Source organism: Ictalurus punctatus, chromosome 10 (assembly GCF_001660625.3).
Source record: "Ictalurus punctatus breed USDA103 chromosome 10, Coco_2.0, whole genome shotgun sequence".
Classification (NCBI taxonomy): Eukaryota; Metazoa; Chordata; class Actinopteri; order Siluriformes; family Ictaluridae; genus Ictalurus; species Ictalurus punctatus.
The window spans coordinates 19,563,533-19,580,430 of NC_030425.2; the positions used below are offsets into that span (position 1 = coordinate 19,563,533).

The 16,898-nt window shown below is 38.1% G+C and overlaps 3 protein-coding genes across 6 annotated transcripts in view; 2 read left to right on the plus strand and 1 right to left on the minus strand.

Moving 5' to 3' along the window:
* The window catches only part of LOC108271300 (ADAMTS-like 3), a 38,322-nt gene extending 33,897 nt beyond the window's left edge, over positions 1-4,425 (plus strand). Inside the window, exon 11 of the mRNA XM_053683433.1 lies at positions 910-4,425. Coding sequence (XP_053539408.1) covers positions 910-1,028 — 119 coding nt within the window. The 3' untranslated portion in view covers positions 1,029-4,425. The remainder of the gene's footprint in view (positions 1-909) is intronic.
* Positions 2,211-11,558, minus strand: saxo2 (stabilizer of axonemal microtubules 2). Its single transcript, XM_017478433.3, has 5 exons — positions 10,741-11,558; positions 9,590-9,769; positions 9,196-9,398; positions 7,149-8,052; positions 2,211-6,349 (listed from the first exon to the last, which is right to left on the minus strand). Exons 1-5 carry the CDS (start codon positions 10,776-10,778, stop codon positions 6,325-6,327), a joined length of 1,350 nt encoding a protein of 449 aa, XP_017333922.1. The 5' UTR covers positions 10,779-11,558; the 3' UTR covers positions 2,211-6,324.
* Positions 11,559-11,635: 77 nt separating this feature from the next.
* efl1 (elongation factor like GTPase 1) overlaps positions 11,636-16,898 on the plus strand; it is a 149,875-nt gene continuing 144,612 nt past the window's right edge. The window contains exons 1-5 of one of the 4 annotated variants that reach the window (XM_017478430.1): positions 11,636-11,674; positions 13,251-13,353; positions 15,390-15,457; positions 15,549-15,633; positions 15,750-15,883. In XM_017478430.1, the coding sequence (XP_017333919.1) occupies positions 13,263-13,353; positions 15,390-15,457; positions 15,549-15,633; positions 15,750-15,883 (378 nt within the window). In that variant the 5' untranslated portion in view covers positions 11,636-11,674; positions 13,251-13,262. Of the gene's footprint in view, positions 11,817-11,847; positions 12,692-13,250; positions 13,354-15,389; positions 15,458-15,548; positions 15,634-15,749; positions 15,884-16,898 lie in introns of those variants that run through there. The other 3 variants (XM_017478431.3, XM_017478429.1, XM_017478432.3) reach the window with 3 other exon arrangements.

Consider the following 16,898-nt stretch of genomic DNA (forward strand, 5'->3'; position numbering starts at 1 on the left):
AAAATGTGGAGCTCCTACGCAAAATGCATGCACGTATTGCATGCATACTCTATGTACATCTGGAGGATTAAAAGTGACATCCACTAGGTGGCATGTCAGAACCAAAACATTGAAAATTAGCTCCACTGCTACTAAATAGCTGCTGTGCCAAGGAGTTCTAATACATGTTACTCTGCCATCTATTGGTCAGTTATGATTCTGCAACATTGATGGATCCACTCCGTTCAACCTTATTTAAAAAAATAAAAAATCAGACCACCCAACATTTAAAAAAGAAGAAAATGAAACAAGAAAGTTTTATTCTCTGAAATGATATCTAGTTTTTCATCATATCGTAGGTGGACGTTATAGTTGCAGTTTAGTTTTCATATATTTGGAAACTCACATTTTTATTTTTATTTCAGTTAAGGAAAATGTTTTTTCACTGATAGTTTTAGTGATAGTTTTCCTTAACGATAATAACCTTGGTTTGACAGCAATATGAGAGGTTTTTAAAATTCAAACACTGACAGTAAACCCGGTTAGTGTTGGTACACAATAACTGTGTAAAATAATACATAAGGATGTGATTTGATGGACCACAGTAGTTTGTTTAGTCAGTTGTGGACACACGGTCACATGGTGCTATATTTCCCCCACTGCTTACATAGGTATTGCACCACATGGACATGTAGACATAATTTTGAGAACGTGGACAAGGGACTGTACGATACACACGGCAATCATCTTGCCTATGTGTATGCTTATTTAAAAGCAAGTACAATTCAACCTTAACCCTAACCTTCTAGCAAAATCCCTCCACAGCATAACACTGTTTTTTCCTTTAATTTGCCATATATATTATCATCATCTGCATTTCAGTCTCTTAACTGTGTGTATATATGTGTGTTTACTTTCTCCTCCATTTAGATGAGTGTAAGGACACAACACATTACTGCGCAGTGGTGAAACGCCTCAGCTTGTGTCCTATTGAACTGTATACACAGAGATGCTGCAAGTCCTGCTCAGAAGACTCGGGCACTATCTAGTGCTTGCCGATGGAACATCTCAAGCTTTTACAGCACATTGACTCCTGAACACTGCTCTTCTTTCCAATCCAAGCACATGTGGAACAAATCTGAAGTGGAAGAACTCCAGGGCTTTGCTGCATAAATGTGGAGAGTGCCGTTTTTGGGACATGGCCGAGTTTAAGTGGATGCTGTATAAAATTTGGTCTAAAGGGCCTTTATCTACGCTGAAATGAGTTCTGGATGTGCATTGGAAATTCGAGACCGACAGAGAAAAAACACGGCACTAATTCAGCTCTCTCCTGTCATCATTATATAAAGTTCATTATTGGCATCATGTGTGGAATAATTTATACAAATGTGTTTTGCTCTATATTTAATCATCAGGATGAGAAGCAGAGAATATTGGACCATTCACACGTGTGAAGGGAGGCTAAAATAGGTACCGCTGAAGTGTACATAGGGTACTTACAATAGATGAAAATCTGAAAGTATTTTAAGGGCAAAAGTTTATCTAAATATTGACTTCATCACACATATATAAGCAGTGAATAACATGCTTATAGTATGATGTTTGAGTATATAAGAACAGCAGCAGTTTGTGACATTTTTCCCATGTAATCGATTATCCACAGAGAACCGAAGTCCAAGAAGGTATGCATAGTAAAGGTATGTAGTTACAAACAAGGAATGAAGGATAAGAAGTGATCCATTTTCTCATATTAAACAAACAAAGTGTTTTATATCATCAAAACTAATCATCAACCCCTTTCTAAGAGTAGCTGCACAAAATAGCCAGCCTCTACTTATTACTTAATTGAACTTATTACTAAATTCTTAATTGAAACAGTTAAAAAGAAGATAGGTCTAATGCCGACATCAAAAATCTCGAAAATACTCAAAACAGACTTCTAGTATTCATAGGAGAGTCTGTTTCAGTTCATGAATAAACATAGTCTGAATTTAGATTTGCAATTTGAACATTGTTTGGCTTTGGATTTTGTAAATAAATCTTTTGCACATGGACCCTGGTTACACACAGGATCCACCACATTCCTTTCCCTGTAGCCCATCATCAAACATGTCTCATTTACTCACCCCAAACTGCTTCTTTAATCATTTTTAAAGATAAAGATTTGAAAGATATGTGTCATTACTGTCAGAACTCTCCAGCTGAAAACCGATGCATGGAAGTGCTGACAGCCTATCAGACGTCAACCATTAAGATTCGGAAGCTTGTGGCTAGTAAAGAGTACAAAATATCAACACACTGTGTCGAAACTGAGACAATGTCATATTGTCATATGCCTTATTTTTCCCACATGTACCATGATCACGACAATGGGGCCGTGTAACGTGTGAAAACTGACATTAGCTGCTGTTCATAGATATTCATGTCTTATTCTAAAAACACTATTTCTTGCTTATGTATGCGTTATGAAGACATTATGTATCATTAATGTACAAAGGAGTGAAATGTCTAAGTCATAAGACCACACTTGAGTCTCCAGTTGCTACTCCTTTTAAATGTACTTGTGTTTGTGTGTTTGTGTGTGTGTGTGTGTGTGTGTGTGTGCGTGTGTGCGCGTCTGTTCAACCAGTGTGCTGCATTGTAAATTCTTGTACATAATGTGTTTTTTTTAAGTGCAATATTGTACATTGAGTGTAGAGATTCTGGACTTATTTTCTTACTTGCTAGTGTAGTTTACATTGTAATCCATATTTAAGACTACAGAAAACCTTATCAATTATTCACATAGATAATCCATGAGTTGACTACCATGGCCTTCTGTATTTAAAAGCATGCGACTTAATTACAGTTTGAAATGTTTGAATAGATACACAAACCATGTGCTGACATAATTACAGATATACAACAATAGATGGCTACTGACGTGTAAAAACATTCATTGTGTTTGGGATGGTGAGAGTTTTGATTGGGGACTGTCTGGAATTCCTCATCACTTCTCTGTGTTATATAGTATAAAGGAAATAAATACACTTTTGAGAAAGAGTTTATTTTTCATTTTGATCATCGCTTGAGTACAATTTTGGCACATAAATATTTTTTTTCACATTTAGACTTTTAGTACATTCCATACAATGCCACAAGTGGGAGAGAAACATAAGCTGGAATTTATCAGAATATATTGTAAAGTATTGTTATATTTGTTGTGTGTGCAGCCTATATGTTGATGTACCATTTGTTGTAAGAATAGATTAGGCATGAATGAAATGTACACAATTTCTTTAGTTTTGCACTTAGCTAACAAGTAAAGGAAGCTCACAGCTAGTAGTTTAGCATTGTACAATGTGCATATCGAAATCATGATACACCTCCAACGACAGCATGTTGATCTGTTGTCATAAGGCGGAGACAGATGGATGTAAGTGCGAGCTGTTTATTAGCTATGCAACTCTGCAGACAAACCCATGGTCCAAAACAGATACTGCAGACGCCGAACTTCAGGCAAACCAGGAATCTCGACCAAAGAAAACACCCCACTGAATTGTACAGTGAAATAACAAAACCTCGCAGAAAAGTAAGTTCAACTAGACTTTAGATTTTGGGAAGAAAGTGCGAGTGGTGCTTGCCCATGCAAAATCCGACACTAATATGCAACTGAACATGAGCTATGTGTGTACATGTTTGTTGAAGCATAACTAATTTGACATATATTGGTAGTCGTAATGATTGTATTTAACTCCAGGTTTTAATATAATAGGCTTTATGGCAGTCCATTCATATGCACATCACTAAAACACCCATAATGCAATTCTTCTCATGGAGCTGAGTGTTTTAACATATCACACGTCTACAGTATGTTATGGTAGTTTTGTGATTCCACTAATTTTGGGGGTTAATGTGCATGTGACGTTCACTTGACATCACTAAAATACCCATAAAGCTATTCTCCTCAGTCAGCCAAGCGTTTTGGTATAGTATATGTCTACTGTATGTACCAATAGTTTTGTGGTTACAGTCAGTTTTGTTGTGATGTGCACATGACACCATGCGACCCATAATGCAATTTTGCACATTGGATGGAGGGTATTGCCATCCTCCATAATGCAATTCTCCTCACTGAGCCGATCATTTTGATGTATGACATGGCTAATAAGTAGGTTAGTAAGAGTGAGCTAATGTCTGGACTTGATTGGGTTTTGAATTTGTGCACAGAAGGCTGTTAAAAATTGTCTTTGTTTAACCTTTTGATCTTTTGTTAAAAAAAATTTCACAAAAATACTCTGCTCTCATGGATATCAAACAATTGCAAACAAAACACAGGTTTATCAAAAATATCTTTGTTATATATAGGTGTGGAACAATTACTGGGACCCTTTTAGTCAATACTTTGTGCTACCTCCCTTTACCAAGATAACAGGTCTGAGTCTTCTCCTATAATGCCTGATGAGGTTGGAGAATACATGCCAAGGGATCTGAGACCATTCCTCATACAGATACAGAATCTCTCCAGATCCTTCACATTTCGAGGTCCACACTGAACTCTCCTCTTCAGTTCACCTCACAGGTTTTCTATGGGTTTCAAGTCAGGGGACTGGGATGGCCATGGCAGGACTTTTTGTGGTCAGTAAACCATTTTTGTGTTGATTTTGATGTGTTTTGGATCATTGTCCTGTTGGAAGATCCAACCACAGCCCATTTTTTTCAGCCCACAGCTTTCTGGCAGAGGCAGTCAGGTTTTCATTTAACATCTGTTGATATTTGATATTTGAGTCCATGATAACATGTATCCTAACAAAATGTCCAGGTCCTCTGGCAGAAAAACAGCCCCAAAACATTAAAGAGCCATCACCATATTTAACCGTGAGCATGAGGTACTTTTCCATATGGCTACCTCTCTGTGTGCACCAAAACCACCTCTGGTGCTTATTGCCAAAAAGCTCTATTTTGGTTTCATCTGACCATAGAACCCGATCCCATCTGAAGTTGCAGTAGTGTCTGGCAAACTGAAGATGCTTGAGTTTGTTTTTGGATGAGTATAGATGATTTGTTCTTGAAACCCTTCCAAACAACTTGTGATGTAGGTGACTTCGGATTGTAGTTTTCGAGACCTTCTGACCCCAAGACACAACTAACTTCTGCAATTCTCCACTTCTGCAATTTGGCCACTTGAACCATCTTCCTTATAGTGTGTTGAGAGAATACAGACACACTTCCAATTCCAGGTTGATTCATAATATTTCCAGTTGACTGGAATGTTGTAATTATTGCCCTGATGGTGGAAATGGGCATTTTCAACGCTTGTGCTATTTTCTTATAACCACTTCCCATTTTGTGAAGCTCAACAACCTTTTGCCACACATCACAGCTATATTCCTTGGTCTTACCCATTGTTATGAATTACTAAGGGAATTTGGCCTGTGTGTTACCTCATATTTATACCCCTGTGAAACAGGAAGTCATGGTTGAACAATTTCCTGTGCCGAGTCACCCAGGTGAACTAAAAACAATGCCATGGGAAATATCATTGGGAATATACTTCAAATATTTTTTTGTCATGTGATTTCATAGGTGTGCCAATAATTGTTGCACACCTATATTTAACAAAGATTTGTTTTTTAAATAAATCTCTGTTTTGTTTGCAATTGTTTGATATACATGAGAGCAAAGTATTTTTGTGAATTTCTTTAACAAAATATCAAAAGGTTAAACAATAAAGACAATTTTTCACAGCCTTCTTTGCACTGTATTAGCTTCAATTACTTGAAAGATACATACTGTACATTAGCCTCATAGCTCGAGTGCAAAAGAAAAGAGGCTGAGACTTTGGAGACAAAACATATCCTGGCGGATCGATTCCATTTGCAGTGAGGGGTTAATATGTTTTATCTTAATCTTAGGCCACATCAAGTCCTTACCAGTGAAGGTTTCATAAACTGTAAAGAATTTTGCAATTGAAATCTGGAGCAATATAATATAAGAGGATGTAATTTTGTATAGTGTATTACTTGCATAAATCTAATTGCTATACAGTTTGAATTCTGTTAAAACTTTTAAACCTTTACACCTATTTTCATTTATCATGGCAACAATGCTACAGTAGTTTAAAGATGTTTCATGTCTTAATTCTTACCTTTTTAAATACAAGATACACTGGATTTATTTAGATTCAGTTGGATTTACTTAAAAAACAACAAGACTGATTAAGGCTTAAGTTATGAGAGATTAGATTAGATTTATTTATTTATTTATTTATTTATTTTCCCCCCTGTGATTTAGCTAGCTTTGCTCTTATGACATCACGGCCAAAGCATTAGGAGCCTGCACCTCACACCCTGCAGACATCTGCTCCTAGGAGCTCAGTTTATGGAAGAACCTGGATAGACAGATGGATAGTAAATGCAATAAATATAATCATAGATGTATCAGAGAAAATATGTAATCAAATCAAACAAGGGCTCAGCGGTATTGTTATACTACACATAAGGTTCTAATAAAATGATAATAACTAAGGAATATAACACTTAGGGCATGCTGTTACAGGAAAATAATCCAAGTCGGGGTGGTGTGATGCAGCCTGATGTGTTGATTATTTTTCTACAAAAGCATGGCCCAAAGTGTTATTCCTTGTATACCCCTGCCAATGATTACCATTTTATTTCTAGTTATATTTAATGTTATGGAACATTTGCAAGACAAGTTCGTTCCTGCTATCACTTATGCTATAGCAGCAGCTATAAACTCACCAGCCTTTCCTTTCTTCTCTTTGTTACAGTTAATAAGACTTAAAAAAAAAAAAAAAACCCAGTTGAGAACCCAGGATGTGCAAATTCGTCTACCCTGAACACTTTAGTAGGAAAATCTACAGACAATTGCATAGCTCTGACATTGGAGGCACCTTCAATATATATCAAACGTCTGCTTACAGAAAACTTTCACATGTAAACTACTATATGTTTGTCCACCATACTAGTACCTGTGAATGAATTCTTATATTTGAACGAGCACATTAACATAAACCATTCGCATTACAGTCTGCATTACTTGATGAAATAATTCATCAACACCTTCTGCCCAGTTGGATTTGAGAATTCAGCAGTGTTATGGTATAATATAAAATGCAATAATAATAATAATAATAATAATAATAATAATAATAATAATATTGACCAGACCTGTGACCTCTGTCATCAACCTTCTCAAAGACAAACCCCGGAATTGGCTCCAAGCTGGCTGGACATATGCTGATCTTTTTGGGTGTGAACTCAGTGCGGTACATGGTTTCTTCATCCAAAGGTGCTTCGCTCCTCAGTGGGGCATTGATTGGCTTGCAGCTGATATTGGGCTGCAGTTGGTGCTGGATGTAGTGGGCCTTAAAGGTGCTTATGTCCTCCATCTTCCCACTGCTTCTGTGGATTGCCGGGGGTTTGCAGATCATTTCTTGGCGCTGGGCTTTCCAGGCTTTAAAATGATCCTTCATGGTGGTTTCAGCTTGAAAAGGAACAGAGGAATGAGTTGGCCTAACCAGAGGCTTAGCGGAGATGAATGGCTGGATATGGTGTTTGATGAAGGTTGTGCCAGTTGTCGTGGTCAGATCCATTTCCTCTGTAGGACTTGTGTACTCGGACATTTTCTTCACCCGTTGTGGAGACGCATCCCACGTCTGGAAGCGATCTCGGAACTCAGTGCTGGTCTGGAAGGGTGCATCGTAGGACATTTTGATGTGTTCAGGCTTACAGCTCTTGGGCATTTTGGCCGGCAGGCCCTGGAAATCATGTCGGTGTGTTGTGAGGTCTTGGAAAGGCTGGTCACTGGGTTTGTACTCATGAGGAGCTTTGACAAAACACACATCCATTGGGTGAGGGATATAATGCAACTGATTACTGGTCACTCCATCGAAAGGAGCATCAGACAGCTTGGCTACATATGAAGGTTTGAAGCTCTCACGTGGAACAAGACCTCGTGGAATGAAATCATCCTGGAATGTTGTGGCGTTTCCAAACTTCTCAGCTGGAGGATGGTAAGACAGTTTGGGTTTACGGGACTTTCGCATGCTAATTTCCCACTGACGGAAATCTTCTGCAGAAGAAAAAAAAAGAATAGTTTTGCTGATTCTAAGTGGGGTAATCACAAAAATTGAGGCAAATGCTGGTATTTATAAGTGTTCTATAACCCATGTCATTTTTCTCAAGTAAAAACCTAGAATAATAACAAGTAAGCCCATTAACCTTATTCAGTCATTCATTATATATATATATATATATATATATATAATATATAATATTATATATAATATATATATATTATATATATAAACCATTTCCATGTAAATATGTAATAGGGGTTTAAGACAATGACACTATCTGCTTTTGTTTAATGTGTTTGGGTTTAATCTGAAGTCTGCATTTTCTTCTTCTTCTTTTTTTTTTTTTTTAAATTACATATGACCCTACCACTATGCCCTCAAAAACACTGGAAAACACTGGGGGAAAGACCCCACATATGTAGAACGGACAACACTGTCAGCATGGTCTATTACAGAGCTCTGACATTTACTAAGGATGCAGTAAATGTATTGTGCAATGCTGCGTGTTCATGTTGAACATTCCTGCAAGCTTTGTATCTGACTGCTTGCTTATGCCTGCATAAAACCTCCTGCTCTTGGGATTTTGCATCTTTTTGCCCTGTGAAACTTTTTGTATCTACATTTGTATCTGTTTAAAAGACATCATTTATTCAATATGAACAATGTATTGGGTTACATCCCTAATATTAGGTTACAATGTATTAGGTTACAATGTATTTGTTGGGTGACATCCCTAATATTAGGTTACATCCCTAATATGTAAATTAAGCATGTGTAATAAAAACAAACATATGTACAGTAAATAAAAGCTGGCCCAGAATTGAGCCTTGTGCAAAATGTTAAAAGATGCTTGGCTCCATATAAATGCATAGAGCAACATTTTCAACATCAGTTACATCATCAGTCTGCATCATTTAATTTATGTCTGTAAATCTGTATGTTACTCAAATTTTAGCACCCAAAACATGCACATGTGCATCTGTTTATTTTTTCAAGATGTATGAATTTTCCTTCATGCTACTTGACAGATGGTTTTCCCCCTCAATCCTCCATGTGTATGCCAGTGTACAACATAAATAAGAAAAAGAATAAACCTTCACTGGCATTTATGAGTACTCCGCATACCCCTGTATTACCTGTATAGGTTGGTACTGTGTCCAGCTTCCCATTAGCATGTTGTATCCTCTCCTTTGGGAGACGTGGTAAAACAGGCTGTAGCTCAAAAGGGACAAACTCCTGGCTGTACGTAGTGGCCAAGTCAATCTCACCTGGATTAGGTTGGTATTCAGCCCTTTGTTTTACAGGACGCTGGCTCACTTCATATGGAACAAAATCGGACCTGATGCATGTAGAAACCAAACAGGGCAGGAGCAGTAATGCAAACAAAGATTTTACAAGCAATTTTAAGGACCTACTTTAAGTCAGTGGTATGACCAATGTGCCATATACAGTGCTATGTTAGTGCTGTGCATATCGTATATGGTTAATCAATTTATATGCATTTATAAGAAAGTAGAAAGGTTTGTTTACCTAAAGGTGGTGGTTCCCTCCATCTGTTCGCGGTTATTCTTTACTTCCTGTTTAGGCTTAAGACTCTTGGGTGGCTGATAACTCTTGTATTCTGGGTATTTCTCAGTGTACTCACTCAATACACAACCTCCGTTTCCCTTCTTGTAGAGCGCTGTGGGCGGGTGTGCGCAACGGTGCCGTCTACAGACAGGTCAAGAAAGAAAAAACCCTGCTTTTTACTCACTATTTTTTTTGGATATACAGAAGTGATAATCATTGCTGCAATAGATTGCAATGCATTGGTTAAATCTCTCCAAATCTCACTAGCCGATGAGAGTAAATTTCAGTTAAGCCCCACCCACATGAGAGGTTTATACCAGAATGGCGAGCGTAAATTTACGGAGCGTAAACGAAAAGTTTGATAGCGTAAACAAAAACTCAGGCAGCTCATTCATTAACCGTGATTGTACGAAAAGAAAGCTTAGAAAACTATTAACAAAGAATATTGTTTATTTGAATATCATGTTTAAGATTTTTTTTGCCATTGCGTTCTCTCTTTTCAGTTTCCGAGTGTTTTAAGTCTTTCTCGTTGTATATTATTGTTTGTTTCTTGAAACGTTGCGTTCAATACTTTCGACACAAATTTCATTCCATACAGCGACGTGCTCTTTATCCCCATTTTCAATTAATTCATAGGTTTATGCAAAATGATACCCAGTGATGTCAGTGATATATAGATAACCTGACTGCCCCTTTGGAGCAGACACACACTAGTCTCATAAACCAGACTTTACAAACCCTGACATTACAAACTCAATATGCTATCTCATTTATATGACTACCGCGTTAAACACAACTCTTTATATAACCTTTAAAGACAGACTGGTGTTAGCTTTATTCAGTCTGCTTAATCCAAAAAATTGACTGTGTCACAATGCTTAAATTTATTTATTTATTTATTTTTAAAAAAAAAATCTTTAATTGAGCTCCTTGTTTCATGATTGGATTAACTGTCAGTGGTGTATGAAAACAGTAAAACGAATCGCTAATATAAATAACTTATAAGCTAACTAATCAATAAATTATCGGATAAAAGTAACAACATACTTTGAGAACACTCAACTGGAAATATTATTAGCTTATGTAGGGACAGAAATAGCAGCAGCTCTTACCCGCAGATGCAGATCTCACACAAACACAGCCGCTTCATGTTTGCAACACTGAAACAGGACAGACTTTAAATCGGCTTTATTTAATTCCCGTCTCAGGAGCCGCACTAATTCACTGCCAACCTCTCTAGACTGCGCTCGCGACGCACCACACACCACACACGTTTCTATGGCAGCGAGTCTCCATGACAACAAATACAGCCTCTTGACACTGCAAATATCGAACGCCCAACGTCAGGCCAACTTTATGCCAGTCGTCTTGACGACCAATCATCAAAGTGCCACTGGCATAAAGTTGGCCTGACGTTGGACGTTCGATATTCGCAGATATGCGGAAATTAAGGGACCGTCTCTAAAGTTACATACGACATTGTTATACACGCTTCTAACTTCAATAGCATTTGAAGGGAATGACTTACAGTCATATAACCAACTGTAAAATGTTAATCCAGGTGTCAGGTATGACGCACATCTTTTAGATTTTTGATATTTATTAAATTAAACTATTAAATCATATGTAAATTTGATATGAATTTCACTACAGAATGGGCCCATACACAAAATATACCATAATTTAAAGCTCAATAGCATTTGAATGGAATGATCTACAGTCATGAAGCCAACTGTAAAATGTTCGACTAAGTGTCAGGTATGATGTCAGTGTCAGCTCCCATAATCCTCCAGTCTAGACAAAATACCCGGATGTTTCTACGCCTTTTGATTAAAATGATGATTATTATTTTTTAATTATAGCGCGAAAATTAACCACAATGTCTTAACTTTGTTAAACACGGATTAATTCAAATACCGCACTTGCTCGTTAAACGAATCCGAATTGAGTATCGTTCAAATCCTATTGATCCTATTGGGAGATTTGCTTTAACGTCGCGGTGACGTAATAACGTCACTACGCTACTTCCGGGAAAGCGAAAACAACGTGAGTAGAGCTTGTCATGTGTTTTTGCTGCTTTACTGTCTCGTCTCGTCCAGTCCAGTCTTTGCAGCGTTAATTCGAGGTGCTTGTTTGTGTGTTCCACTTTCAGAGCCGCGCGTGTGTGTCTTGTTAACTGTAGCGGAAGGTAAATGCTTTAGAAAGTTTAGACATAACATTTAGCTGGGTTAGCTAGCTGATTAGCAACACGGCTAACTTGACAGGTTTTTAATATGAAAAGTTGCACATATGCAGTGTTTAGGAGATTAACACTTAAGCATGCAAGGCTCCTGTTAGCTACACTGCTAACTTCTGTATTCTGGGATGCTGGTTACTATAGCAACGCATGGTTGCCAGCTGCTGCTAAGTGGTAAAATCATTGGACGTACTTGAGTAGTTTTTTCTCGTTTTCTCACATTTCTTGCTTTCAGAATAAGTAAAGCTTTTTGGCACAGTGCTAGAAAGATGCATCAATCTTTTCCCTGATTCACGCAGTCAACAAAGGATTGAGTAAAACACAACCAAGCTGCATTCTCTAATGGGGTCAGGGCTAAAGGGAGAATACTGACTTAAGTAGGGATAGCATTTAAAAAAGAAATAATAAAGCATCCATCCACCTTCTTATACCGCTTATCCGTCAGGGTCACGGGGAACCTGGAGCCTATCCCAGGGAACCTCGGGCACAAGTCGGGGTACACCCTGGACAGGGGCTCAATCCATTGTAGGGCACAATCACATACACATTCAAATACTATGGACACTTTGTACATGCCAATTAGCCTACGATGCATGTCTTTGGATTGGGGGGACCGGAGTTCCCGGAGGAAACCCCCGCAGCACAGGGAGAAAATTCAAATGCAGCGCACACACAGGGCAGTGGCGGGAATCAAACCCCCAACACTGGCGGTGTGAGGCGACTGTGCTAACCCCTAAGCCACCGTGTGCCCTAATCCTAAACCATATATTTAGGAAATAAACTTGAGTCTTATTTAATAAGTAATAGTACCATCATACTAGCAACAGGTAACGTTACCTCATATTATGACATTTCCTATTGTTCTTATTATTCAGTGTTTAAGTTGTTCTTTTTTTTGTCCCCATGAAATCAAAATGGGTGTTTTAGAGCTTTATGTAAACCAGTGTATATGTTTTTAAAAAATGACTAAAATGTGTTTTGTAGATTTAATTTGATAGTTTATTATTTATGAGAAACTGTGAAAATCTTGTTCTGTACTTGTCCTGTAAGCGTCCAATCAAATGCTCTCTAGAACACATGTCCCGACCCAGTAATCAAACAAAAAAAAAAGTTACTTTTCCCAGAATCCTAACCATTGTTATAGACCCCTCTGACACTATTGGAACGGCAAGGCCAATTCATTTGTTTCTGGTAGATGCCATATTCATATTTTGATCTCAAACCCAAATGTCTTCAGTCTACAGCAAAACAAATTAATTGACCTTGCTGTTCCAATAGTTTTGGGGGCACTGTAATGGTTAAGATGTATCTCTAAGAAGAGTTGGACTAATCTACTTTGTCACATTCTGAACATTCATCTTTTTTCTTTTCTTTTTTTCCCCCTAGATTATCATTAAAATGGGCCACACAAGTTTAGAAAAAATCATTGCACTACAGAAGAAAACATCGAGCATTAGAAATATCTGTATTTTGGCCCACGTGGATCATGGTAAGTTACAATTCAGTTTGTTGTGAGGACTATTTTTGTACAGCTTTTAAAAGTGATCTTGTTTTGTCATTGATGGAGGTGGATATAGTTCATCGCTTAATATAGACCAAATCAATGGCTTACTATAGACCAAATTACACAACAAAGAACTTGCTTCTGGCTGGATAAGGAACTGGTCCAACTGTGTTATCCGAGTCATTTAACCAAAATATTAGAAAAACACAACATTTTTAGGGGTCTGAAAAAAATATTTACGTATGGTATGCTATATTTCTGAAAACTACAGACATTCCTGCACTGAAATATGCTTCCTTGGCTTGTAAATCAGAAGTAATCTGTTTACCCCCAAAATATTATGACGTTATGATATTTTGACAGACGCTGTCTGATCACAGTCCGAATTGATTAGGCTTATGTCCATTTTGCTGTCAAATAACTTGAGCAAATCTTGACTGTGTGAGGAAATCACACACAGCCAGCAAAGTTTTAGCAAAGTTTTAAACATCTTTAAGCAGGACTACTTTTAAGAATTTTAAAATCTAAAATAGTTTTGACTTCTTTAACACTTTTTTTTTGCCTATTGCATCATTCCATATGTATTATTTCATAATATAAATTACCTCATTATTATTCTAATATAGTAAAAAAAAGAAGCTCTTCTATGCACATGTTTCTTCATATTTGTTGACTCCTAGAATATGTGTACATTTGGCTTTATCCTAATCAGTGGTGCTACTTTTAGGGATAGAGATATTATGACATGCAGAAACAACAATCTGCGTGCATGCAAGTGGCCACATCAAACATGCACCAATCAGCCATAACATTAAAACCACCTACTTAATATTGTGTAGATCCCCCTTGTGCCAACAAAACAGCTCTGACCCGTCAAGGCACTGACTCCACAAGACCTCTGAAGGTGTGCTGTGGTATCTGGCACCAAGTCGTTAGCAGCAGATCCTTTGCTAAGATGCGAGGTGGGGACTCCATGGATCGGACTTGTTTATCCAGCACATCCCACAGATGCTCAATCACATTAAGATCTGGGGAATCTGGAGGCCAAGTCAACACCTTGAACTCTTTGTCATGTTCCTCAAACCATTCCTGAACTATTTTTTTGCAGTGTTGCAGGGCGCTTTATCCTGCTGAAAGAGGCCACTGCTATTAGAGAATACTGTTGCCATGAAGAGGTGTCTGCAATAATGTTTAGGTTGGTGGTAGGTGTCAAAGTAACATCAGCATGAATGCCAGGACCCAAGGTTTCCCAGCAGAACATTGCCCAGTGCATCACACTTCCTCCACCAGATTGCTTTCTTCATATAGTGCATTCTGGTGCTATCTCTCCTCCATATAAGCGACATACACAACCACCCAGCCGTCAACATATAAGACAAAATGTGATTCATCAGACCAGTCCACCTTCTTCCACTGCTCCATGGTCCAGGCGTAGGCGCTTTCGGCAGTGGACAGGGGTCAGCATGGGCAGTCTGACCAGTTTGTGGTTACTCAGCCCCATAAGCAGCAAACTGTGATGCACTGTGTGTTCTGACACCTTTCTATCATAGCCAGAATGAACTTTTTCAGCAATTTGTACTACAGTAGCTCTTTTGGTAGGTATTAACCACTGCATACCGGGAACACCGCACAAGACCTGCAGTTTTGGAGATGCTCTGACCCTGTCGTCTAGCCATCATAATTTGGCCCGTGTCAAAGGCGAGCAGAAACCCATTTTTCGTGCTTCCAACACGTCAACATTGAGAACTGACTGTTCACTTGCTACCTGATATATGCCACCCCTTTAAAGGTGCCATTGTAATGAGATAATCAATGTTATTCACTTCACCTGTCAGTGGTTTTAATGTTAGGGCTAATCGTTACACACCAGTTTACAGCTGATTCTATTGAAATTGAATGAGTATCATCAGTTCTTTTATGTTTAATTAATCTTGCATGTTAAACCTGGTTACTTTTAAGCCTTGTTTCATCATGTAGTCACCTTCATCAGCTCATCATTCCCACATATGAACTGTTTACAGGGAAAACGACACTGGCAGATTGCTTGGTTGCAAGCAATGGCATCATTTCCACTCGCTTGGCAGGGAAGGTGCGTATATTCTGTTCAACAAATGCCACCTTCTTTGCTCATTTTGTTTTGTTTCCTTTCGTGCCATAATACCATTTCATTGTATTTGTAGCTCAGGTACCTGGACAGCCGGGAGGACGAACAGATCCGAGGGATCACTATGAAGTCCAGTGCCATTTCATTACACTATACGGCAGGTATATTTGTGCATGTTTTGGGTTCACAGCCTCGAACCAGCACTACACAGTGTGGATCAGTATGAATGTGTTGTTTATTGTTGTCGTCTCATCGTTGTACGCACCATGTTTCCCAGGAGAACGTGAATTCCTCATTAATCTGATTGACTCTCCCGGACATGTGGACTTCTCCTCTGAGGTGTCTACAGCTGTAAGGCTGTGTGATGGAGCCATTGTCATCGTGGACGCAGTAGAAGGAGTGTGTCCTCAGGTATGAAGTCATCTTTGGTGGGTTATTGGAAATGAAGTCTTAAATACCTGGCGTTTTTCCATTTTTTTCACTGCCATATTTATACAGCTACAAGGTATAATAAATTTGTAACTTGCATTTGAAGAATAATTTTTTTACTAGCTTGGTTATTGACAGTAAGCATCAGCATTACAGTTCAAGTACGATTGATGACATATAGCAGAATCTAGTTTTGTACCAAATGTTTCAGGTTTCCCCCTTTACCTGGATGAATTATTTTCATTGATTTTAGGTAAAAAAAAATAAAACATAGGCTGCGTCTGAATATCCTTACTACCCTACTATACAGTAGGCGATAAGCAGTACACTAAAGGAGCAGCATGTCCGAATTCTCAGTATTCATACAACAGTTGGTGAGAAATACCAGGATGACCTGGACTGCTTCCACTGAGATTCTGCAGTCGGGAACCAGTGGACACTGTGCTATCCCATAATGCAACAGGACTGGGGCGGAAGAGCTGTCAGAATCAAAAATGGCGGAAGGCGACGTATCAGCTCTTTTTAAGTTGTAGGTCACATGACAAAGCAAACATGGCGGATATAGCATATCCGGATTGTATTCATACTACACGCTTATACTTATCAGTACGCACTGTACGAACAATAGCAATAGGTAGCCGAGCAATAGGTACTGAATCGAATGCAGTAGGTACTGACACGGTACGTGATTTCGGCATGCTGTTTTAGGAAAATAAATGTTGATTAATTTTCTATTACAGTACTTCCAGAAATGTTTTATTTCTGTTATACCATAGCCAACACTTAAAAAAAAAATAAAATAAAAAAATTAAAGAATATGAAAAACAAGTTACTCAGTACGTTTACGTGGACAACAATACTCCGGTATTAACCCGATTAAGACAATACTGTGATTAAGACACTGACATGTAAACAGAAATTTTTTTTATTACCTTAATCCGAATAATGTCATACTTGAAGTAACACAAATGGAATTAAGACATGTGGAGTATTCCTA